This window comes from Dromiciops gliroides, chromosome 3, assembly GCF_019393635.1.
Source record: "Dromiciops gliroides isolate mDroGli1 chromosome 3, mDroGli1.pri, whole genome shotgun sequence".
Lineage (NCBI taxonomy): Eukaryota > Metazoa > Chordata > Mammalia > Microbiotheria > Microbiotheriidae > Dromiciops > Dromiciops gliroides.
The window spans coordinates 597521311-597547334 of NC_057863.1; the positions used below are offsets into that span (position 1 = coordinate 597521311).

Here is a 26024-nt window from a genome sequence, read left to right on the forward strand (position 1 = left end):
TGGCCTGTCTACCCTTGGGGATCAACTGAGAGTGAAGTAGATGATGTGTAAAGGGGAAGTGATATTGTTCTTCCTTAACTAGCCACATCTAAGATTGTAGAATGTGGTCCCTTTATCCCAATTAAAGGGAAAAGACAAAATTAGTGCCTCTGACTAAAGACAAAGGAAACTATCTTTGGGGGCCTACAGAGAATAGTGGAACCATCCCTTGGGACAGGACTGATGTCTGAGTGGCTGTGGGGAATGTCTGCTGCTGTGATTCAGGTGATTATCACTGTCCCTCTCAATATATTTTCCTAACAAAATTAGTTTGTCTTCTGGTCCTTCTTCTAAGAAGCCTAAGGTAACAGGATTCTACCCTCTGTTTACCTAAGGATCATGAGCAAAACCCTTTCCCCTACTCGATGAACACACTGTGTAATCAATTACCTGCTTGAAGCAATGGGCAGGCGCTGGTATGGAACATGTTTCTTTTAGGTATTTGTCCCAGGTGAAATGGCCTGCAGAGGAAACAGAAATCTCTAATATATTTAACTCTCTAAAAACATCCTTAAAGTTCTTATCTGGGGTCTAGTATGCTCCTGCATACGCACACTAGTCAAATGCTTCCAGAGAGCTGGAAGTGATTTAGACTTAACACATCCTTCTGCATAGAGGCTGCTTTCATTTCCAGTAACAGGAACTAAATTCCCCTGGTTAGACAACATCCAGCCAAGGAACTGGGAAATGAAACTTCTGTACCCAAAGCAGGATGGATCTCAGTGCCCAGAGGATACCATTCTAAGGCCAGTATATTTTAAGTCATCTCCAAAAGGCCCAGATGTAAGGGCCAGATGTGCTAGTGTTCAGACAAGGTTCTCAGCCAACACAGTTTGGATAAAAGAGAAGAGATAGGACCTATCTACTCTGAGTTACTTGACTACTATAAATGTCATTAGGCCACAGTCTAAGCATTCAATAGCTCCTGCACTACTGGCAATGCCACTGCTGACTGAGGTGAGAAGTGTGGCAGTGAGATGGCCCAATGGCAAATCTGGACTGAAGCAAAAGAGGCTTTATGAAGGCACAGCATGGAAGGACCCAAGGGAAGGGGGGTGGCAGCTTGGAGAGTCTAGAGGAAGTAAATCAAACATGACGCTCTCTTTGGCCTCAGTCTCTGAACTGCTATCTTTTCCTTTCCCTGTCAGAAACCTATAGCACTTGGAGCTCTACAAGCTTGATGCCTACAATGACAAGAACTGAAAAATATACAGTGACTTGGGTTTAAAGTGCTAATGCCAGGGAAGTTTGTCTGGGTGTCTTTGGCCTTGCTGAAATTGTTCGTTGGCCCCAAGTTTAAGTCAGGTCTCAATATAACCTGAAGTGTTACCATTGACACTGGAGTTCAAGGACAATGGATTGGAGATAAAAATCAGACAAAACCAAATTTCTTTCTCACTGGAAATGAGAGAATTCACTGAGTTCTTTACTTCCAAGGTCAAGCCATCTTCAAATACATACTGAAAGGTGACCCCAAGATGAATCAGAAAGTTTCCAGAGGAAGTAGGTTCAGAGTGCCCCTCACAAACCAAACTACCAACACTGTGTTAAAGCAGCATCTCCTGAAGTTTTCTTTGTAGCTGATCAGCACAGGCCCCCTTTGGGCCAAGCAAAAGCTAGATGCTAGGAATAAAAATGAGTCACTGAATGATGCAATCTAAATCATTCCAAAGATGGTGCCAAGACTATTGACTTTATAGCTTTGCCTTTAACACTGGTCCCTTTCCCACTATTTTCAACCAAGCCAAATGGATTTGGACAGGAATCACACAGTAAGTCCTGAACCATTTCATGAACTGGTCACCAATTAATCATCTGTACTAGACACTTAGCCCACAGGGTAAATGAGGTGGATGTGTCCTCAAGACAAGGATTTAAAGAGCTGATCGGATTTAAGACAGAAGCAGTTCTCAGCTGAGGGGGCCCTGGGGTAAGGGCTGAATACATTTTATCACTATCTGCTGTCACTGAAAGGCAGGCGGAAACAATAAAAAAAATGTGATTTCCCCCCAAAGAGGCTAATCCTTACAAATGAGGGATTTGGTAGAGAGTGTGTCTGTGAGCTGACCAGACCGTGACTCTGGAGGGTTGGCTAGCTCAGACTCGGGTAATTGCTTGTATTAGCTTGTGTCCTGATGAACAGCACCCAAGAGACTCTGGTTTTCAAGTAATTATGGAAGCAGCAGGGGTGCCACAATAATTAGAGTCAGTTACAGTTTGCTACTCCACACCTCAATGGCTTTAATCAATTGCCATGTGATGACAGAGATGGTCCAGAAACCTCAGACCTTCCAACTCCTTGGGGTTCTCCATTACCATCTGAGAGGAAAAATGCTGCTCTCTTTTTAAGACCACACCAGCCACTGTGTAGGTTAGAAAAACTGCATCACACTCTCATTTTTATTTTTCTTAAATAATCTCCTAATAATTTCTAATTCCATAGCTAGCATAAGCATTATTATTTCTACTCTACAGATAAGCAAACTGAGGCTCAGCCAAGTAAATCAAGTGAGTTGTATGCAGCTGCTCAGGTAGTATCAGAACTGGGACTCAGACCCAAGCCTAGATTAATTTGTAACACTTTTATTATCTAAGACTTGATTCCCTATCCCTGGCAAAAATACCTAAATGAGGTATTTTCTTAAGAATTTTCCAAGTACCTACTATGTGTGCAGCATGACACTAGGTACTACATATTTCTAGCACTCTATTAGGTGAAATGGAACACAGAGAGTGTAGAAGACATGGGGCCTGCCCTGAAGAAGCTCACATCTAAATAATATAAGTGAAAGCACTCTGAAAAAGTGAGAATTCCTATAAAAATAAAAAGGGATGATTTCTCTTTATCCTATGGAAGCAAAGTATTATCTTCTTCAGCAGAGGTAGTGAAATCTCAAATAAAAAGAAAGCTCACCAAATGTAATGGTAAATAGCCACATAAATTAGCATTGATCCAGAGTCTAGAAAAGCTGAACTGCAAAAAGAGAGATTGGATTTTGGAAAAAGTAAGAACTTTAACAAAAACCTAAATGCGTGAACCCAAAGTACTGACATAAAACCTCATGGTATTAAAAATTTGAGGTTCAGGGGCAGCTAGGTGGTGCAGTAGATAGAGCACCGGCCCTGGAGTCAGGAGTACCTGGGTTCAAATCCGGCCTCAAACTTAACACTTGCTGGCTGTGTGACCCTGGGGAAGTCACTTAACGCCAATTGCCTCACTTAAAAAAAATTTGAGGTTCATATGCCCAAAGGGCTATAAAACCATGTATACCCTTTGATCCAGCAATACCACTGTCTATATTCCAAAGACATCCAAAAAAAAAAAAGAGAAATGATTTATTTGTACAACAATATTTATAGCAGCTCTTTTCATGGTGGCTAAGAATCGGAAATCAAAGGGATGCCCATCAATTGGGCAATGGCTGAAAAAGCTATGGTATATGACAGTGATGGAATGGTATCGTTCTATAAGAAATGAAAAGCAGGATGACTTTAGAAAGGCCTGGAAAGACTTGTATGAACTGATGTGAGCAGAACCAAGGGAACACTGTGCACAGAGACAGCAATACTGCTTGATGAAGAACTGTGAATGACTTAGCTATTCTCAGCAATACAACAATCCAAGACAATCCCAAAGGACTAAGGATGAAGCACACTATTCACCTTCAAAGAAAGAACTGATATTGATTGAACACAGACTGAAGCATGCTATTTTTCACTTTCCTTCATTTTTTCTTTTATTCAAGTTTTCTTGTACAAAATGACTAATATGGTAATGTTTTATATAATTGCACATGTATAACCTATATCTGATTGCTTACCATCTCAGGGATGGGGGTGGGGAAGGAGGGAGGGATAGAATTTGAAACTCAAAACTTTAAATAAAAATGTTTTAAAATTGGAAAAAATTCTGAGGTTCAGAAGGTTCTTTAAAGGTGATCTTGTTCAATGCCCTCAATCAAGGCAAGAATGGAATCTCAGAGCTAAAAGGAAGCTAAAAGGATCAGCTAGTCCAATCCATACCTAACTTACAAGAATTCCCTCTATAACATTCCCCAACAGGTGCCCTCTAGAATATCTCTAATAGATAACCATTTGGTTTCTGTCTAAATACTTCTGGTGACAGAGAGCTTACTACTTAAAAAAGTCTCTTCCATTTCTCAATAACTAGAGTTAATTCACTAACAAAAATCAAATGCCACTTGATCCCTATATGACGTGATAGCTCATTGAAAAAGTAAACAATGATCAATGTCAGGGAAAAGTTGGAATAGCAAGACATGCCTGCCCACTTTGTATCAATGCTAAATAAGCAAAAGCTCATTTTTTTCCTAACTGAGGATAATATAGGAAAACTTTCTATTGTACAGGAATTACTACAGGGGGAGTTTTATTCCTATTCTATGCCCTCCAAAAGTCTGAAATGTCCACTACTGACCTAGTCAAAAGATTGAAGGCCCTTATCAAAATGTTGAAATCACAATTGTGAACTCTCCAAAGGGAAATCATGTAAGAAAAACTGAGAACTGAGCATGGAATGTATATAGGTTTAAGTAAGGGATACAGGAGAGGTAGCAACCAGAAGCCTATATTTGATTACAGGCCTGCCATTTTACTAAAGGTGTGACCTTGGTCAAATTCCTTCCCTGCTCTAAGGCCAAAGTTTCCTCTTCTGTAAAATGATGTGTTTGTTATCCCTTCCATTCTTATACACCTTCATTCTGGGCATATGACCAAAATTACTGCATCTAATTGGTCCTCTTGTTGGCAAACTAGCAGAGGACAAAGGAGAATTCAAGCTGTGATGATTTGAATACCAACAAAATCAATTAATATGTATTTAAGTGCCCCCTATGTGCCAGATACTGTGTTGAATGCTGGGAATACAAACAAAACAACACATACATATAAGTGTGTGTATATGTGTGTATGGAATTTATATAGGATAAAAACACAAGGTAGTTTTCTGAGAGAGCACTAGCAACTAGGGTGGAGGGGGAACAGTCAGGAAAGGCTTCTTGTAGAAGATGGTGCTTGAGCTGAATCTTGAAGGAAACCAAGTTTTAAAAGAGGTGAAAGTAAAGAGAGAGTATGTCCCAGGCATACAGAACAGCCTGTACAAAGAAGCAAAGATGGGATAAGGAGTATTATATAAGAAGAACTGAAAGTAGGCAATGAAAAAAACTATAATACAAGATGGAAGACATAAGAGAATGACAAAGAATTCTCAGGAAGGGAAGATCATTTGAGGAGGGGGAAGAAGAGGCTCAAAGAAAGTTTCATTGAAGAACTTTTGAATTGAGTCTTGGGATGAGTAGGATTTCAAGAGAAAGAATCAGTGGAAAGGGGGGGGCGGTCTGTGTAGGCAAAGTTGAGACACCATGAGATACATTAAGGAAATGGGGAATGATTCAGTTTGGCTAGATTTTAGAGTATATAAAAGACTGACAGGGGCAGCTAGGTGGCATAGTGAATAGAGCATTGGCCCTGGATTCAGGAGGACCTGAGTTCAAATCCAGCCGCAGACACTTGACACTTACTAGCTGTGTGACCCTGGGCAAGTCACTTAACCCCAACTGCCTCAAAAAAAAATAAAAATAAATTAATGGGATTTGTATCTGAAGACACTTAAAAAAAAAGACTGACAGAGTTAGATAGAACAGGATTGTGGAGGATTTTGAATAACAGGACTGGATTTAATAACTGGATTTAAGCTGGAAGGCACTGAAGGCTTTCTGAGCAGGGAAATAATGTACACATTATGTACAGTAGGACCAAGATATGAAGACGACTAATCTAGCAGTGGATGGACTTGCAAGGGAGGCACAACAAGCAGTTACGTGACTACTGATGGAAAGGGCCTGGGTCTGGCTTCCAATTGTGCTCTAACTACCCATGTAACTTTGGACAAGTCATTTCACCAATTTGGGCCTCAGTTTCCCCTCCAAGAAATGAGTGGGTTAGACTATATGACCAACAGGCTCCATTCTAGCTCTAAATCTATATTGCTATTAACCAGTTAAAGAAGGTGGAGATGGAAAAGAGCAGAGAAATGAGATATATGTATGTATATGTGTGTGTATGTATACACACACACACACACACAAAGAGGCATAGAAATAAGTAGGATTTGGCCACTGTTGGTTGGGAGAGGTAGGAATCAGATTGCTCTAGTTTCAATTCTGAGTAACTAGAAAGCTGGAGTTGCCATTAATAGAATGGAAGAGTCAAAAGCAGCTTTGGAGAGAAGAGATGAAGAGTTTTACTTTTGATTTGCCTCAATAATGTATCTGACCCTGGGGCAGCTAGATGGTGCAGTGGATAGAGCACCGGCCCTGGATTCAGGAGAACCTGAGTTCAAATCCGGCCTCAGACCCTTGACGCTTACTAGCTGTGTGACCCTGGGCAAGTCACTTAACCCCAACTGCCTCACCAAAAAAGAAAAAAAAATGTATCCGATCCTAAAATTTGCAGTTCCATGAACTCCATGAGGCCACAAACTAAGGCTGAGAGTGATTAAGTGATTTGCCCATGGTCAGAGAGCCAGCAGATGTGGGATAGGAAGTCAGTTCTTCCTGACTCCCTCCTGCAGCACTTGACATGCTGCTGTGAAGTAGGCTGGGCAATACCCACGTTTTAAATGAAGGAATGAAGCTTAGGGAAGCTGGGTTTCCAGCCTGTGGCTATATTGATATTAAATGTCAGAGCTAAGATTCCAACCCATGTTTCTTAGCTTTACACTCAGCACTCTTTCCAGTGCACTACAGGGTGCATGTTATAGGGAAAGAGGATTCAGTTTGATATAAAGAAAAACCAAGTGCTCCAAAGGACAGGGTCTGCTTTCCATCCCCATCTCTGAGTGGGAGTTAGGTCACCACCTGTCAGGAATGTCGTGCTGGAGATGCCTGTTCAGATACAGGCTAGATGCATTGATCTCTGAAGTCAATCTCCAATCTGAATCTGCAGTTCTGTGATTTGAACGTAACATAGTGAAAGAGGGGCTAGACTTGTAGCCAGGAAATTTGGGTTAAGATCCCAGCTTTGACGCTAACCGCCTTTCCTCTATGCCCTAAGAGCAATCATTCTTTTCACTTTCCCACAGGACCCCTGGCTAGTCCAGCCCTGGCCTTGGTCCAGGTCCATGCCTGAGGCACAGGATAATAGAACCTCGGAGTGAGGAGGGTCTGTAGAACACAGAATGAGAGAGCTGCAAACTATCTCAGGGATCCTCGAGTCCAATCCCCTCAGTTAATGGATGGGGTAAAAGAAAGGCAAAGGGGCTTGCCCAAGGTTTCACACAGGCAGTTAGTGCCAGAAGCAGGACTAAATCTCATGCTTTCTGGCCGCCTGATGTGGGGAATTTCCCACTACATGACATTTCTTCTCTTCCAGTTTCTAATATTTCAACCACAACCTAAGGCAGCCTGGGCAGAATGGAGAGACAGCTGGTCTGAGTTGGCAAGAGCTGGGTTCTAATCCCATCTCTGACACAGACTGGCTATGGGACCTTGAGAAAGTAATTGAATGCCTCTGTGTCCCATTCACCTTTCTAAGACTGGATATCTCAGGAATGGATTAGTATTAATGGATTAGTTCACCAGGAGTTCGGTACATTAATGAAAGCATAGATCCATTTACACAACAACAAATTAACATGTGTATATGTGTGTGTTTGTAGAGAAAGTGTGAAAAATTGGTTACAATAAATTATAAAGAAATTGTGGGGGGGGCAGCTAGATGGCACAGTGGTTAAAGCACTGGCCCTGGATTCAGGAGTACCTGAGTTCAAATCCGGCCTCAGACACTTGACACTTACTAGCTGTGTGACCTTGGGCAAGTCACTTAACCCCCTATTGCCTGCAAAAAAAAAAAAAAAAAGAAGAAGAAGAAATTGTGATGATTTGTATTTAAGGTTTTAACTCAGTTTCCTGTGGTCATCATTAATCTGGAAGATTAAGCAGGCACATTCAGCTGTGTTAATGCAAAGGGAATGTGGACCCTGCACAGTGTCAAACTCAGCTAAATTTTGTGACTGTCTTCTCTCTGATTTTCCTCTGCATGTTCTGCTTTCCTGTTAGTGCTACAGGGAAAGTGCGAACCAGAGAAGCTTTCATGGCACTGAAATGCAAAAAAAATTTTACAGTTATTTTCTGCAATGATTCTCTCCATGATTTTCTAATAGTCATGTTGTGATAAACAATCCTCTTCACAACTGTATGTGTATTACATGTAAATCCCGGTTTTTGTTAAAAATAACCAGGTAAGGGGCAACGAGATGGCGCAGTGGATAGAGCACCGGCCCTGGATTCAAGAGTACCTGAGTTCAAATCCGGCCTCAGACACTTGACGCTTACTAGCTGTGTGACTCTGGGGAAGTCACTTAACCCTCACTTCCCTGCCAAAAAAACCAACCCAACAACAACAACAACAACAACAAACCAGGTAATATGTGCAAAGCCCTTGCAAACCTTAAAGAGTTATATAAATCCTAGCTATTATTATTGTTGTTGTTATTAACAAGTGATATTTTGTACATGTTCCATGTAAATGTGGGTACATGTCAAAGCTAACCTGAGATAGAGCAGACCTAGACATGATTATTGTCTTCTAATACTATAAAAGATTAATAATAATTTTGGGGGGATGGTTTATGAAAGCAAAAGACTGCTTGTTCTGCTTGGTTCAGGAGGCAGAACTAGGAGCGATACGCGAAAGCCACTGGAGCAGGTTTAGGCTTGATTTCAGGAAAAACCTCTAAGTAAGCGGCATGGTTCAAAAGGGAAAGGGGCTACTTGTAGAGGTATGAATTCCACATGACTAAAGATTTTCAAGTTGGGAGATGTCTGAACGTTTGTCAGGGATTTTACAGAGGAGATTCCTGTTTAGATACACATAAAAGATGAGAAAAACTTTGTAAATCTTAGAAGCACTGTATCAATTTGAGTTAATATTATCATTATGACCCTTGAGATCTTTTTCAACACGGAAATTTTTTGATCCTGTGTTTCTGTGAAGACAGTACAAGAGTAGAAAGACAATTAGTACATTGTTGATTGGGGGGAGGAAAGTATGACTAAAGAAACACATGGGAGGACACATCTTCCAAGTCATTACTAAGACTGGCTTATCCACAGTGGAAGAATTGATACCTGGTATGAATAGTCTGAGTGATCCAACGCAGAAATTCATGTAGATATTATAACCTAACATGTGCCTATGAAATTAAGAGAAAATCCCATAGATTAGCAAGTTTTTTTTTTGTGTGTGTGTGTATGTGTGTGTGTGTGTGTGTTTTGCAGGTCAATGAGGGTTAAGTGACTTGCTCAAAGCTAGTAAGTGTCAAGTGTCTGAGGCCAGATTTGAACTCAGGTCCTCCTGAATCCAGGGCCGGTGCTTTATCCACTGCACCACCTAGCTGCCCTCATCAAGTATTTCTATAGCTAGTAAAAGGCAATGAGATATGCAAGGTCACTCACACTCACATAATATTCAGGGCTAATGGTACAGTAACATTTACAAGAAAAGCTACGAGGATACTATAAACTGTCTTATCCTTTTAGTCCATATACCAAAAGGAACTCTACAGCAGGAGAGAGAGGGAGGATAAGGATGTGATGGGGAATGTGAAGACCATTTACTTTTTTATAAACCAGCTCAAAGAAATAGGCTACAGATGACCACAAGTTTCCAAAGCCCTAAGGAAGATCAGTATCCCATATCTTATTTGATTTAATAAAGTCCCATTTAAGACACTTCCCTCTGACTAGAATATAAAATATCCTCCTTGGTATTTGAATAAATATCTAATAGTGTCCATTCCTCTTAGGTTCTATGAACTATATGTGTATTACATGTAAATTCCATTTTTTGTTAAAAATAAACAGGTAATATGTGTCAAGATTTTCCACATTCTAATCACCAAGAAAAAAAAAGAGAGAAAAGTAAAGGAATATGAGATGATGGGAGCAAATTGATTCAGCAAAAGCAGAAGTCACCAAAAAGGTGATCAAGAATCAGAAGAGGGAGGTAAGTTGGTTTAATTGTTTGGCTTTAAAAGCATCTGCTCCGAGTAAAAATAGTAAAACAAAACATTTAAAAATCTATTAAAAGGAAAATGCGATTTATCTGTTATTTAGCAAGAATTGGTATGAAGAACATGGGCTGTTGGGCAGAGGTCTGAATTCTAATCCTACTCCTTCTATTAACTTGCTTTGTGTCCTTTGGGGGCTTCATTTTCTTATTTCGTAAAATAAGCTGGTAGAGAATCTCTAAGTTCAAAATGTTATGATTTTATGCTTCTGGTCACTTTAGATGAAATAATTTATTCACTTTGGAACAAGAGTTATACAACTGTTCAGATTACTTGCCTCAGTAATTTTTGTAAATACAGCTCAAAGGGAATAGCCCCTGCCAAGGGAATGGCCCCTGCCAAGTCTAAATTCTGGTATCTTTTGAAATAACTCCAAAGGAAGAAAAAAAGTATCTAATATAAAGATATTCGTAGTCATTCTATAATAGGGAAATCTTCCAAACTCAACAATGAAAGAATGGTTGCACAAACAATGGTATAATAGATACTATCAGATGAATTATGAAATTTGTAAGTCTCTTGACTAAGCTGATATCTGGAAATGAAATTCTGAAATAATGTTAACTGAAAAAAGAATGAAAAATATTGTCTATATATGCAGTTTATAATTTACATTAAAAGTGTGGTAAAAATTATTTGTGGTAAAGATTAATATAGAAAGTTTTAGCTGAATCATTTGAGAGGGGCCACACCTGGCCCACCCTGAGATTACGTATGGTACTGAGAAGGACCTCCCCTTTTGGGGGAGGAAAAAACTAAACACCACCGGAAGGGAGGCAACTTCCGGTAGTCGGGGTGTGTTCAAAAGCTCTTGTTTTTCCGGCCTGGCAAGCAGTCTGTGGCATCCTGGACCTGGCGATGGCACGTGTTTTGCTCTGTTCTGACGAGTAACTGTAGACTGACTGGGGTTGGTGAGTTTAACCCTAAATTCCTTTGAACGAGCTTAACTGGGAATGCTCTGGGATTGTATAGGCTAAGCTTAGAGTTAAGACTATCTGTATTTCTACTTCCTTATTTCCTTAATTGGTTTCACCTTTGTGGTTTAATTAATTCCCAAGAAATAAAACTTGATCCTTTATGAACTAAAGCTCAGTAGCTCCTTTGCTTATTGGCCTGGGAGGAATATATAAAAAGGAAAGTTCAAAGGGGAGATTAAACCTAAAAGAGTCCCTCATATTTCCGAGACCCCAACATTAAGGCGAGTCACCCAAATAACGCCCTGTATATCAAATTTTGGCCCTCACAAAAGTATGGAGAATCTGGAGGGATGAAAGCTTTAATGTTTATTAATTCTTTCTTTGAATCAATTAGAAAAAATGATAAACTTTTTTTTAAATGGGAAAAAAGACTATGAGCCATTATAGGGCAACGTTATCAGTGTCTTTTGTATATTAAGACAGTTCCTGATATTAAGAAGGTATTCTATTAAGTTATTACATTAAGGTACACAGAAAATAACTTTTCAATACATAACTAGTTCTCTTTCTTTTCTTGTCAAAGAGACAAATCTCCAGTCTAAGAAATTTACAAAAGTAGCAGTCACAGCCCATTGCAATGAGTATTATTTCCTTCCCAAGGAACACATGACAAAATCGCTTACTGCCCACTTTGGATCATTCTCTCATATGATTGCAGAACTTATATCTTAAGATGTTAGGTATTTATAGTGTGATAGTCCAGTCTCATCATTTTACAGATGAGGAAACTAAAGCCCAGAAAACTTGAAGTGACTTGCCTGGCCAGAGTCACATGGCTAGAAAGAAGCAAAAACCAATCTGCACCTTGATCCTCTTGCACTACCACTACAATGCTACTCTAACCATTGTGTAAGAGATCTAAAGGGTTACTTGCTGTGTCTGTTTCTAAGTTGTCTTCATAGGCTCTTTTTCAAATCAACATTATTACGGTCAGAAGCCAAAATCCACATTTTAAAAAAATCACTTTCCTCCCCATGGAGAAGTATGAACACAAAAGAAGGGGCAGTAAAGCCCAAACAGATATCTCAGCATAGCTACAGTAAACGGTGTCATAAGAGTGACTTAAAAGCACATACCAAATGTAAGGCCCATATCCAAGTTCTAGCAAACATGTATTTAAGGTACTGCAATTTGGGGTCTCAATATGGAGAAAGCCCTACAGGCAAAGTAAAAGTATAGGACATGTGATTATAACTAGTCATGGGATAAAGAGCCCTGCCAAATATCCTGTGTACTGCCAAGAAGCACTGTTACTCCAGGACACAATGACTCTCCCACTACCCAATAATCCTGATGTAGAGACACACAGTAGTTTACAGGGAGAACAGTATCTGATTGTGTTGTATATTTAAGAATTTAGGTCATTATTTTTGTGAATTACCTGAAGGTAAAATTCTTAGTGCTAAAAACACATTTGGAAAGCAAATGTCAGTACGTGAATGTATCATTGGCATTCTTTCGAAAGTAACACTGGACCACTCTCTGGTTAAATGGAAGGAACACTCTTCAGAATGTGTCCGAGGTAACAAAGGACAATTACAGAGGTCAGCTCTTGGCCTCCAAGAAGAAGCTGTCTTGCCTACATGATCTACACTATCTGTCTTCTCCCCTGAAAATGCTAACTTTGAATTCTTTGTGATTGGTGGAAGGCAGGAGAAGAAAGCAGTACAATTTCAAGTGCGATACTATATAATAGCATTCTAAAGCCATGTGCTTTTTTCATTAAGAATATTTAAAGCTGAAAGGGAAAACTGCTTGGTGGTTGCTTTGGCATTTTGTTCTAGTCTGGGAGTGGAAAAAGCTTTCAATATCAACCTAGACAGAACCTGAAAACTATGAAATGTGCTTGATACAGCTGTCTGAGTCCAACCTTAGGGTGAGTTCCCATTGATGATAGCTTAATACTAGTAGGAGGATCTAAAAGTAGGGAGTGGCCACTAGAATAAGAAGCACCTAAGGGACTGGAAATGTAATAAAGACTCATGCAGATACTTCAATAAACCTTTATTAAGCACCTACTATGTGCCAGGCACTGCGCTAAACTACTTGTCTTCATAGCAACCAAGAATCAATAAAGATCAAAACAATGTGCTATTTTTGTTAAATGATAGCTTCTTAGAGTTGTTTTAATATTTAACAAAGTCACATTCTCCATTAAAGATGATTTCCAGCACAGGCCCCAGTTTGATCCTCAGTGAAATTCTAAAATAGATGATAAAAACAGATGGTTTATGAACACTTAGAAAAGAATGTAGTGATTACTAGAACACAAAGTGGGTTCACCCAGTCATAAATTAATCTCATATTCTTTGTACATAGTGTCTTCAGTTTAACATAATAGGAGATATCTAGAGGAGGATCACATGGTTCTGTTTTTTACCCTGTTGTTAACATTTTTTTAACAATTGTTAAACATTTCAAACTGTCTTGGAAGAAAAAACAGAAAGGATGCTTATTAAATCTACCACTGATACAAAGTTGAAAGACAAGACCTCCAACCACAATTCCAATTCCAAAGAATTTTGACTGGAATACTAAAACAAAAATACTAAACAGAATATGACAGATAAAACCTATAGTCCTACATTAGGCTAAAAATATTACACAAATACAGGGCAGAAGAGACCAGGATTAGAAGCCATACTTGTGAAAAAGGTGAGGGAACTTTAGTACTTCCAAAACTCAAAAAACCCTCACTTGATCCATCCATCCCCACTAGCTTTTGTTCCATCTTTCTCCTCTCTTTTGTGACTAAACCCTTGAGAAGGCCAAATTGACAACAGGTACTTTTACTTCCTTCCCTATCACTTTCTTCTTAACCCTCTACAGTCTGGCTTCTGACTTCTTCATTCAACTGAAACTCCTTTCTCCAAAGTTACTAATGATCTTTTAATTGCCATGCTGAATGGCCTTTTCTCAATCCTCATCCTTCTTGGCCTTTCTGAAGTCTTAGACTCTTGATCACCACTTTCTCCTTAATACTTTCTTGGACAGGTTTTGGTGAAAATATTCTCTTCTGGTTCTTCTCCAATCTATTCAGCTGCTTTTCTTCCCCTCCATCTCCTTTGCTGGATCTTCATCCAGGTCATGGTTGCTAACCATGGGCATCCCACAGGACTCTGTCCTGAGCCCTCTTCTCTTTTCCCTCTATACTATTTCGCTTGGCAATCACATCAGCTACTGTACATTCAATTACATGTCAATGCTGATGATTCTCAAATCTATTTATCCTAACATAACCTCTCTGATGATTTCCAGTCTCACATTTCCAACTGCATGCTAGACACATTGAACTGGATGTCCTGTAGATAACTTAAAGTCAAAATGTTCAAAACTGAACTCATTATCTTTCTCCCCAAACCCCACCCCCTTCTGAACTTACTAAAACTGAGGGTGAGTGCCATCATCCTCCCAATCACCCACAGTAGAAACCTCCCATAGTATAAAACCTAGCTTTTAATCCTTGATTCCTCATTCTCTTCCTCCCTCTCATTCAATATGTGGCCAAGGCTTATCCATTTTACAAAACAGCTCTCATATACACTCTCTTCTCTCTTCTGACCCTGCCATCACCCTGTCACCTTATCACCTCTTGCCTGGACTCTTACACTAACCTGCTGGTTAATCTTCCTTATACAAAATGATCCTCATTTCAATAAATCCTCTACTCAGGTCTGACCATGTCATCCCGCTACTCAATAAACTCTAGTAGCTCCCTATAACCTCCAGGATCAAATATAAAATCCTCCCTTTTGCATTTAAAGCCTTTCATATCCTGGCTCCCCTATATCTTACACTGTAATCCTCCTCTTCCCCCACCCTCCATCCTACCATGTAATCTGTGATTCAATGAAACGAGTCTTATTGTTCCCCATATAAAACCTTCCATCTCCCCACTTGGAGTATTTTCAGGAACTGTCCTCCATGTCTCCTGACTTCTTTAGCCTTCTTTAGGTTAAGGCTCAGCTAAAATTCCAACTTTTATAGAAAGCCTTTCCTGGTTCCTTTTAAAGTTGGTGCCTTCCCTCTGTTGGTTTTTTCTAATTCATCCTGTACTATAGCTTGTCTGTACATAGTTGTCTGCATGTTGTCTCCCCATCAGACTTGAGTTCCTTGAAAACAGGGGCTGTCTTTTGCCTTTCTTTGTATTCCCATGTAGTACTGTACAGTTCTGTGTACTTTACCTGGCACACAGTGGGCTCTTACCAAATGTTCATTGATTAACTATTTGAACATAAACTCAATAAATCAACAGTATGATGTAATTATTAAAAAAATCTAATGAGAGTATATGTTGCTTTAATTGAATTAGGGTATAATAATAGTTAAAATTTATATAGTTCTTTGAAGGTTTACTCAGTGCTTTACAAATATTATCTAATTTGATCTTCACAACAACCTTCAGAGCTAGGTTCTATTATTATTCTCATTTAACAGGTAAGAAAACTAAGGCAGAGGTAAAGTGACTTGCCCAGGGTTGTACAAGTAATAGGAAAGTAATAATTCTACTGTATTATGCACTGGTCTGACCCATATATAGAACACAATGTCCATATCTGGGCACAAAATTTTAAGAGGTCTAGTGAAAAATCAAAATACATCCAGAGGTAGACAATGAGGATGGTGAGGGGCTGGAGAAACTGGATTTCTTTTTAAAAAGTCTATAGAGGGGGCAGCTAGGTGGCACAGTAGATAGAGCAGTGGCCCTGGATTCAGGAGGACCTGAGTTCAAATCCGACCTCAGACACTTAACACTTACTAGCTGTGTGACCCTGGGCAAGTCACTTAACCCCAATTGCCTCACCAAAAAAAAAAAAAAGTCTATAGAACAGAAGATTAGAGAAACAAAGTCATAGAATTTTAAAGCTAGGAGGGGCCTTAGCCATCATCTAACTCAATTACCTCACTTTACATATGAAGAAACTGAGGTTCAAGATCACAACTACCCAGCAATAACATAAGACAGCTATCTTTAAACATCTGAAAGGCTGCCATGTAGAAAAGGGAACAGATATACTGTTCTACTTCAAAAACTCCATAGGAACCAGTAGGTGAGTTTACAAAGGGCATATTATGGATAAAGATATAGAAGAAAACTGTTTTCAGTTGAATGAGCCATCTACTGAGCTCCCTGTAACTGAAGACATTTAAGGAGAGGTCAAATGACACAACCCAGTGGTAGAAAGATTCTTTATTGAATGGCTGTTTGGTCAAGAGATTACTCTTAGCTGTCTTTTGACCCCAGTTCCAATTCCAATTCACCTTGAAATTTGAACCTAAAATTGTACAATTCCACAATCATTGAATGCAAGTCACTTAGGCTAACAAAAGGGGATTGAGACTCAGAATCTTTGATGGCTGTTATACTATAAGTTGAAAGTACAAAAATGGATTTTCTACAAATTTATCATGAAATTATATTCCATCTGGGTTGTAAGTTTAGGCTGAATGTGCCAAGTCATTATTGGGCACATAATGAGGAATGTTCTAATTAACAAAAAGTAGGGATTTTTAAAGGACTTATATGGCACTCTGAATTGGCAAAAGGGATTTAGGTTAACACAATTGTCCCCCACAGATTTACTAGAGAAAAATCTGTGTCCTTCTCTTTAGTTCACCAATGAAGTGAAGACTTAAAGGATTTGGGGACTTGTTCAGGTCTATAGAAGCAAATGGCCCTGGTGGGATAAGGAATTACCATCCCTCTAAGTCACTGTGGTATTCTTAGACCCGGGAAGAGGAAGAATGTTAACAGATGAATGTTAACAGATTATCCAAAGCATGTTTTAGATTTAGATTTTGGTTTTACAAAGTTCAAGGTAGTGCTTAGTTCTTTCATTAGCCTCTTCAGCTCACATTCAGTTTTTCACTTTAGACACTCCCAAAGGCCTATCTGACATTCATTAGGCCCTGATGGTATCTATACCCTGACTAGGGTAAACAACATGCAGTCTTAAGGCAGAAAGGATTGGGCCCATAGGTGATGACTGTAACAAATGTGGTCTATACTAAATGCCAGCCTTCTTAAGAGGAAATGAAGTTGCAATACTTGAAATATATCAGATACCTGAACTGGAATTGACCAATTAACTTGTATCCTAATTGCTATATTATGCTAAGTGTGCAGGAATTTAAGGGACCCTAAATAGTGAGGCCTGTGATTTTCAAATCTTATGCCTGAAAATTGACATTGGAATTATCAAAGTCATGAACTTTGTTCCTCAAACTCCAGTCACTCAGTCAAGTCTCTACATACACTATCTTGTTTGGAATGGAGAAGAATTACTACTAAACAGGAAATTGAGCAAAACACAGAATCACTTCGATTCCAATCACAGAATATTTGGATGGTCTAGTTAAGAGTCTGAAAAAAGACAGTTGTTTCTGCCTGTTTCACTGTATGTTTCTTTTTAAAACTTTGGGGAGACAGGCTCAGAATTCTGGGAGTTCAGAAATGGCTTATTCTGAATCTTGGTTCACGGTTTAGTTCTGTTCAAGATTCTTATTGTCCTGAAGGTAATTATGCCTTCTTTTCCTGTTAGCTTTGTTAACGGCTTGCCTGGGCTACTGCAACCCCCTCCTAACTAGATTTCCTGCCTCCATTCAAGACAAATTAATAGTACAAATGAACAACAAGGGCATCTATTAGACAAAGGAGAACATGGGAGAACTCTTCAGTGTAGTATGAAGTACACTGAATTCTTGGTGTAAGTGACTTACATCATGTTATGAGTTCTCTGTTTTATAAAAATGTAGGAGAAATAGCTTACCTAGTTCTAGAATATCAGCAGCTTCTGTTAAAGAAGAGATGTTGCAACATAAGTCAACAAACCACCACATAAAGTAAAATATAGAGCCTTGCAGAGACAGCCCACTCTTGGTATAGATAAGTAGCCATAGTGGGCCATTCTTCCCCTTAGACACAACCAAGTCTTGTGGTTAGTGATGTCAAATGAACATCCTCCCAAACTTGCTGCTCCCCCAAACTTCTATATATGGCACCATCATCCCTACAGTTATTAAAAACATCAGAGTGATTGATCTTCCTTCTCCATCACCCCCAAAACTAATCAAATGCCAAACCCTGTCAATTCTACCTATGCAATATCACTTGCGTCTGCCCATTCTCTCCGCTTCCCTGAAACTACCCTAGTTCTAGCCCTCATCTCTTCTTGAATAGTCCTCTCCAATAGTCTCCTAACTGGACTTTCTACATCCATTCTTTCCCTATATCCCTTCTAGTTCTATACTTATGGGCCTGTGAGCCTGCCTATTAACTCCAACTCAACCTTCATTCACTGTTTGGGCAATCTTCATAATTCAGTCCTCTGACAATACCATTCCTATTCAAAACCTTCAGTGGCCTCCCAATATCAAGTGAAAAAAGTATAAATTGATTCTGGCATTTAAGGCTATGCCCAATATAGTCCCCATTAACCTTACCTCATGCTCCTTACCTACTCCCTTTTGTGTTCTCTATATTTCAAGCTAACTAGAATCCCCTATGTTCTACCCCCTACATAGCTTGCCTTCTTTGGTCTCCATGCCATTGCTCATGCGGTCCTCATACTTGGAACAGACCTCCTCCATTTGTAAACTGTCATCCTCCCTTCCTTCAAGGACTAAATTAATCACTTTTCCATGAAGTCTTCCATGAACCTCAATGGGGAAAGTAGTCATCTCTTACTTGAATTTCTCCTGGCATTTTGCCTAGACCTCTCTTTTGAATTTGTCTCATTTTCCCTTATAACACAATTATGTGTGTACATTTCATTTCCCAATATTAGATCATATTTCCTTGAGAATAGGGTCTTTGCCAAGTCTGTAAGTGTATCCCCAATGATAGCAATATGTCTTGTACAAAGTAAAGGCTTAGTAAATGTATGTTGAATTGAATTGAACATCTCCATGCTTCATAGATATTCCAAGGCTAGGAATATAAATATTCATAGATATCCCATAGGCTAGGAAGCAGCGAAGGAGGTTTTCTTACCTTGAAACTGGGATGTAGGCTCTGATGGGCGGCCATATTTGTGCTTTCTACCATCTTTCCAGTCTATTGCTATGGGAAAAGAGAAAGTATACAAATGAAAAAGAAACTCAAAATACATAGAATTTAGAATTGGAAGAGAATGAAAAATCATTTAGTCCAACTCCCTCATTTTACAGATGTGAAAACTAAAGGTTAGAGAGAGGAAGGGTCTTATCCAAGGTCACAGAGGTAGTAAGTAGTAGAGCTAAGATTCAACCCATCTCAACATACAACTATTTTTCACTTTAAACAAAGCCAATATCTAAATAGTCAGATAACATAGAAGTTTTATAAAAGGTACTAGCTACTTAGTGAAAAGGAGTATAGAGAAGGATTCACCAACAATTCTTTTTTTTTTTTTTGTGGGGCAATGGGGGTTAAGTGACTTGCCCAGGGTCACACACAACTAGTAAGTGTCAAGTGTCTGAGGCCGGTTTTGAACTCAGGTACTTCTGAATCCAGGGCCGGTGCTTTATCCACTGCGCCACCTAGCTGCCCCCAACAATTCTTTTAAATAGTTCCCTAGTATGTATAAATTATTTCCAACGTAAAAATATTTGATTCACACCAAGTTTTCAGAAACACAACTCTTACATGAAAAGAGGCATAGTTATCCTTCTGAACTTTTTAAAGGGGCATATATTTCACCAATATGAGAGCATATTCCAGCACACAGGTAAATACCTACCCCTCCCCATCCCAACTGACTATGAGACCCTGAGGACAGGGATTGTTTTCTCCTTTCTATCCCTAGTATCTGGCATAGTGCCCGCCACATAGCAGGTGCTTAATAAATGATTGCTGACTTGACCTTATATTCAATCAAGAAACAAAACAATACTTTACCGTAACAATATCTTACTGTAAGCAGTGTGTAAAAGTGAAGTGATATAATGGAAATAACACTGGATTCAGACTTAGACAATCTGAGTCCAAATCACGTCTCTGTCAATTGATTCACGGTGTAACCTCAGACAAGTCTCTCTCCCTTTCAGGGGATGAGTTTTCTCCTCTATAAAAGGAAGGGGCTGGACTAAATGATCTTTCAAGTTCCTTCTAGTCCCCATCTGCACCTTTATCTGGCTTTTTTTTTAACTGATATGCAGGATCTCTGGAGGTCAAGACTCCCTTAAGATAGAGGTTGACACCTAACTTACTTGTTTCCTCCACCCCCAACTGATGTGTCCAGTGACAAAACTGAAGCTGAATTAATAACCTTTCCATATCACTTCAATACTTAAAGACTCTGATTTATCACTATTGCTGATCCTACAACCCATATAGTCAACTCTCTTATGAGATACTATAACCAAAAAAGGAAAAATCAACACATGGTGATCAATCTTCTGTGTTGTAAAGATCCCTGGATTAGGAGATGGGAGACCTGGGTCCTAGCCCTGGCTCTGCCACTAATTTCCCAGGTAAATCACTTTTTCCCTCTATTCCTAAAATTCCTTCTCTGGATTATGATTGGATTAAGAGATCCATTTTCAGTTCTAACATTCTATGATTTTATATTTGTAGTGACAAAGACCTCACACTAAAGTAAAACAGATTTTGATTTTTTTGACATTCAAAAATATCTGCTTATTAAAAGAAAAGGATATTTTTAGAAAGAGAGATGGGCTTTTAATCCCTGGGGGTTAAACACAAGACCACATTTCACATTTCATATCTGTCATATACACCCACCATCTACAAAATTTTTGAAACTACTCATAATATGAACAATTCCGTGGAAAGAAATCTGGCTCTGAAATCCTAAAATAAAAGTTGAATGACAATGCTCTAGTAGAAAATTTTAGAAATATATCATCTTATTTACCACATTTATTTACCATATAGAGAAGAAAGCAGGTTAACAGAATGGACCAAGGACTCCATATGAGAAGAAAAAGCATATACCAAGATAAGTACCAAAAAGACATATATTACTTAGATATAAACATATCAGAGGAGTAAAGACAAAATTACCTGTCAGATCAGTGGAGAGGGGAAGAGTTCATGACCAGACAAGGGATAGAGATGATCACAGAAGAGAAAATGGACAATTTTGATTACATAAAATTAAAAAGCCTTTGCACAAACAAAACAATGCAGCTAAAATTAGAAGGGAAACAGTTAATTGGGGGGAAATCTTTGCACTAAATTTCTCTGATAAATGTCTCATTTCTAACATATATAAGGAACTGATTCATATTTATAAGAATACTCCAATTGATAAATAGTCAAAGGATATAAACAGGTAGTTTTTGTTTTTGTTTTTTGTTTTTGTGGGGCAATGGGGGTTAAGTGACTTGCCCAGGGTCACACGGCTAGCGTCAAGTGTCTGAGACCAGATTTGAACTCAGGTCCTCCTGAATCCAGGGCTGGTGCTTTATCTACTGCGCCACCTAACTGCCCCCTAAACAGGTAGTTTTTAAAAGAAGAAATCAAAGCTATCAATAGCTACATGCCCCAAATCACTAATAATTACAGAAATGCAAATTAAAGCAGCTCTGAGGTTCTACCTCACATCTATCAGATTGGCAGAGATGACAAAAAAGAAAAATGCCAAGTGTTGCAGGAAAACTGGTACCTCAATGAACTATTGGTGTAATTGTGAATTAATCCAAGCATACTGGAAAGTAAGTTGAAACTGTGTCCAAAAGGTCACTAAACTGTGAATAACCTTTGTCCCAAAGATACCACAACTGGGCCTATTACATCCCAAAAGAGAACAAAGAAAGAGGAAAGGACCAGTTATGCACAAAAAGTGTTTATGTTAGCTATTACTGTGGTGGTAAAGAATTGGAAATTAAGGAGGTGCCTACTGGTTGGAGAATTGTTAAAGAAATTATGGTTTATAAAGGTAAGGTATTACTACTGTGCTATAAGAAGTGATCAAAGGGATTATCTTGAAGAAACCTCAGAAGGTTGTATGAACTGATGCAAAATAAACAGAAACAGGAGAGCAATTTATACAATAACAACATTATAAAGACAAATAACTTTGAAAGACTTAAGAACTGATCAGTGCAATGACCAACCATAACCTTGTGGTACCAACAATGAAGCATGCTACCCACCTCCTGACAGAAAGGTGATGTTTGATACAAGATGCAGAATGAAGCATGAATTTTTAAACATGACCAATGTGGAAATTTGTTTTACTCATTTGTTACAAGACTTTTGCTTGTCTATTTTTCTTTCTCAGTGGTGCCCAGGAAGGGAGGATGTGGGAGGGGAAAGGGAGAGAAAATAAATGCTTGTTAATTTTTTTTTATTCTGGAAAAAGAGTAAAGTGAGCAGAACCTGGAGAATAATTTATACAATAAGAAAAACATTAAAAACATGCTGAATGATTTAAGGACTCTGACCAATGCAATTACCAACTATGATTCCCATGTACAGAAGATGAAGCACACTGCTCACCTACTGACAGAGGTGATAGACTTGAGATGCAGAGTAAGACATTTATTTTTGGATGTGGCCAATGTGGGAATTTATTTTTACTTTACTATGTAAATCTGATACAAGAGTTTTGCTTTTTTCAAAAAAATTTTCAATGGGGGTTATGGATAGGAGAGAGAGGGAGTTAGAGAAAAGGGGAGAGATAGAAGAGGGGGAGGGAGAGAGGAGAGGGACGGGAAGAGGAAAGACCAGAAGGAATCACTGATATGCAGGCCAGCTTTCAAAGTTATATGCTGAATTTTATTATATATACCTAAAAAGAAAAACAAGTTTTACATAAGAGATTTTCAGTTTCATGTATAATTAGCTCCTCCTTCTGTTCTGAAGTGGCAGTGCTCATTTTATTGGCTTGCCAAGTTCAAAGGAAAACAAATCCCCCCCCCACGAAAAAAAAAAAACCAGAGAAAACTAAAGGAAGATCCAAAAAGGAAAAAACAGTATAAACATAAAATCAAGCGTTTGGATTTACAAGAGACCTTGGAGGTTACATGATACAAACCCCTTATTCACAGATGAGGGAACTGGGGCCAAGAAAGTTTAAATGGCTTGGATAAGGTCACACATGTGTTAATAAAAGAGCTGGGAATCAAACCCCAAATTCTTTCATTGTCCCACATTGTTGCCAATCTGATGGGGCAGAACAATAGATGCAGAAATTAAAAAGCTGAGAAGAATAAAATCTAGTAATATGGCAATAATAAGTTACATTCATACAGGATTCTATGGGTGATATGGCATTTCCTTCGCAACAATTCTATAAAGTAAGTTGTATCTAGTAATTCACAGTTAAAAAACAACAAACACACAGTCTCATTTGATCTTCCCCAAACCTCTGCAGAAGTATTTTGTGTGATGAATTTCTTAAGCAATTTTGATAGACTCAGAGAATCCTGAGCTGAAAGGGGACTCAAAGACCATCTAGCCCAAACTTCTCATTTTATGGATGGGAGATAGTCTAATGCATTTTGTAAGAGGTCATCACAATCAGGTAATCACGGAATGCTTAGAATCTAAGGAGCCTGGAGTTGGCAGGGACTCTAAGAGTCATCTAGTACAAGGCAAACTTGGAGGAGACTGAAAATGCAGGGTAATAGAGTAGAAAGAAGCCTTTCTGGGCCCCAATTCCCAATTTGATACTTTTTAGCTGAGTAAACATGAACAAGTCCCTTTACCTCCATGAGCCTCAGGTTCTGAGCATAACAAAGGATAAAAACACTTAGGGATAATGATATAAAACATACTACTTATCTCAAGATTGTTGAGAAAAGCACTTCATAAAACTTAACATGCTATATAATACCAATCAATAATTTTTAAAGTGCTTACTATGTGGTGGTATTTTCTTTTTCTTTTAAAAAATACTATATAAATGTAAGCTGTTTTCTTCTTTCCATTTTCTTACCTAGAAGAAAAACTAGCACTGGAAAATCCAGTTATATAGGCAAGTGGTATTTGCATAGAAGGCATCTCCATAAAATAAAAAAAAAATTTAAAAAGGGGCAGCTAGGTGGCACAGTGGATAGAGCACTGGCCCTGGAGTCAGGAGGACCTGAGTTCAAATCCAGCCTCAGACACTTAACACTTACTAGCTGTGTGACCCTAGGCAAGTCACTTAATCCCAATTGCCTCACCAAAAAAAAAAAAAATTAAAAAAAAAAAGAAAGCATCTCCCTTTAAGAGTGAATCTGACTGTGCCCCCAAAGCTATGTACATACCCTCTGATGCAGCAATATCACTACTACTACTATTACTAAATCACAAAATCACTATTACTACTACTAGCATTTATATAGTGCAGACTATTTGCCAGGTACTGTGCTAAGTGCTTTACAAATATTATCACATTTTATTTATGTATGTATTTTATTTTATTAGGCCTATAACCTAAAGATATTAGAAAGAGAATATGTACATAAATATTTACAAATTCTGTTTGTTTCCGATTCCAAAGAATTAGAAAGTGAAGTGAGTGCCCATCAAATGGTGAATGGCCATACAAATTATGGCATACAAATGTGATAGAATATGGTTATGCTGTAAGAAAAAATGAAGGGTATGGTTTCAAAGAAATTTTAGAAGACTTGAATGAACTGATTTAGAGTGCAGTGAGCAGAATTAGAACAATTTATACAATAACAACAATAATGTAAGAACAATCAACTCTGAAAGATTTAATAACTGATCTACACAATGACCAACCACAATTCCAGAGGACTCATGAAGAAACAGGCCCATCTCTTGAGACTTTTTTTTGGACAAGGTCAATGTGGGAATTTTTGTTTGCTTATACATATTTGTAACAGAGGTTTTGATTTCTTTTTTTCTTAATGAGAGTGAGAGGTTGGGGGGAAGTAGAAGAGAGAGAAGGCAGATCTTAATTTGAAAAAAAAATTTTTTTTAATGAACCAGCCTATCCCTCTCTACTCCCTCCTCAATCAAATTCTCCCTACATTTTTTAAATACATGGGTGGAAATATGCAGTCAACTGTTTTTTTTATTAAATCTTGCTCAATTACCCATTTAAATTCCATATCTATCACAGTAAACCACTTTTATCATATCCTTCTGAAGTTTTTTGCATTTCCCTCTAAAAGAGTTGTATTCTCATCTATAAAATGAGAATCATAGGAATAAGAGTTAAGAAGTAAAGTAAGACCTAGAGAGAGAAAGTAATCAAGGTCACACATCTACTAAGTGGCAAAGCCAGGATTTGAACCCATGTCTTCTGATTCTAAATTCAGTGTTCTTGGCCCATCACAGATGTAATATTTCTTATAGTACTGTGACAGTCCAAAAAATCTGAAGCCTATTGGTCTAAGACACACAAAGCTCCCTTGCAGGAGGCTGCCTCTATTTTTTGTTGATTACTCCCATCCTGTTATTTTCTGGAAATTTCCTTGCTTTCTATTTGTTTCAGGCAGCACTCTCCCATTAGCTAACATCCAGCATTGGCCCTATGTACACTGTAAGAGATGGGAAACCAAAGTGACCCCACCTGAATGACAATTTTCCCCCTCCCTATAAAACCCACAACCTTTGGCAGCCTCTGTAAGCAACCCTGATATTTTGAAGGTAACTGCAACCCAGACATACCCAGTAAATCAGAAGTGATAGACAGCCTGGCAAGCTGAGTGTGCTGAATTCAAGGGAAGCTTCTCTTACAGACAAAAGAATGACATTCCTTTCTTTCTGCCTTCTCTCATTGCCCCTGCTCAAGGCCCCACCCCCACCCCAACGTTTCATTTTAGGGCCTCCCTTTGTGTGAGTTAAAATGCACTAGCATAAAAAGGCTATCGCTTTATGCAATAACTGATTGTCTATTTCTCTTACGGAAACCCCTCTTAAATTCTATATCTCCAGAAAAGGACCTAGCACTTTATCTACCTTATGGAGTTGTTATAAGAAAAGACTTGTAGTGCTGTAATTTTTGGAG

At 38.6% G+C, this 26024-nt stretch overlaps 1 protein-coding gene across 7 annotated transcripts in view; it reads right to left on the minus strand.

Moving 5' to 3' along the window:
• Positions 1-26024, minus strand: part of SCMH1 (Scm polycomb group protein homolog 1) — a 153064-nt gene that overhangs the window by 68784 nt on the left and 58256 nt on the right. For 5 of the 7 annotated variants that reach the window (XM_043995983.1, XM_043995984.1, XM_043995985.1 and 2 more), the window contains 3 exons: positions 19100-19168; positions 17877-17900; positions 430-500 (listed from right to left, as the gene is read on the minus strand). In XM_043995983.1, the coding sequence (XP_043851918.1) occupies positions 430-500; positions 17877-17900; positions 19100-19168 (164 nt within the window). The remainder of the gene's footprint in view (positions 1-429; positions 501-17876; positions 17901-19099; positions 19169-26024) is intronic. The other 2 variants (XM_043995986.1, XM_043995987.1) reach the window with 1 other exon arrangement.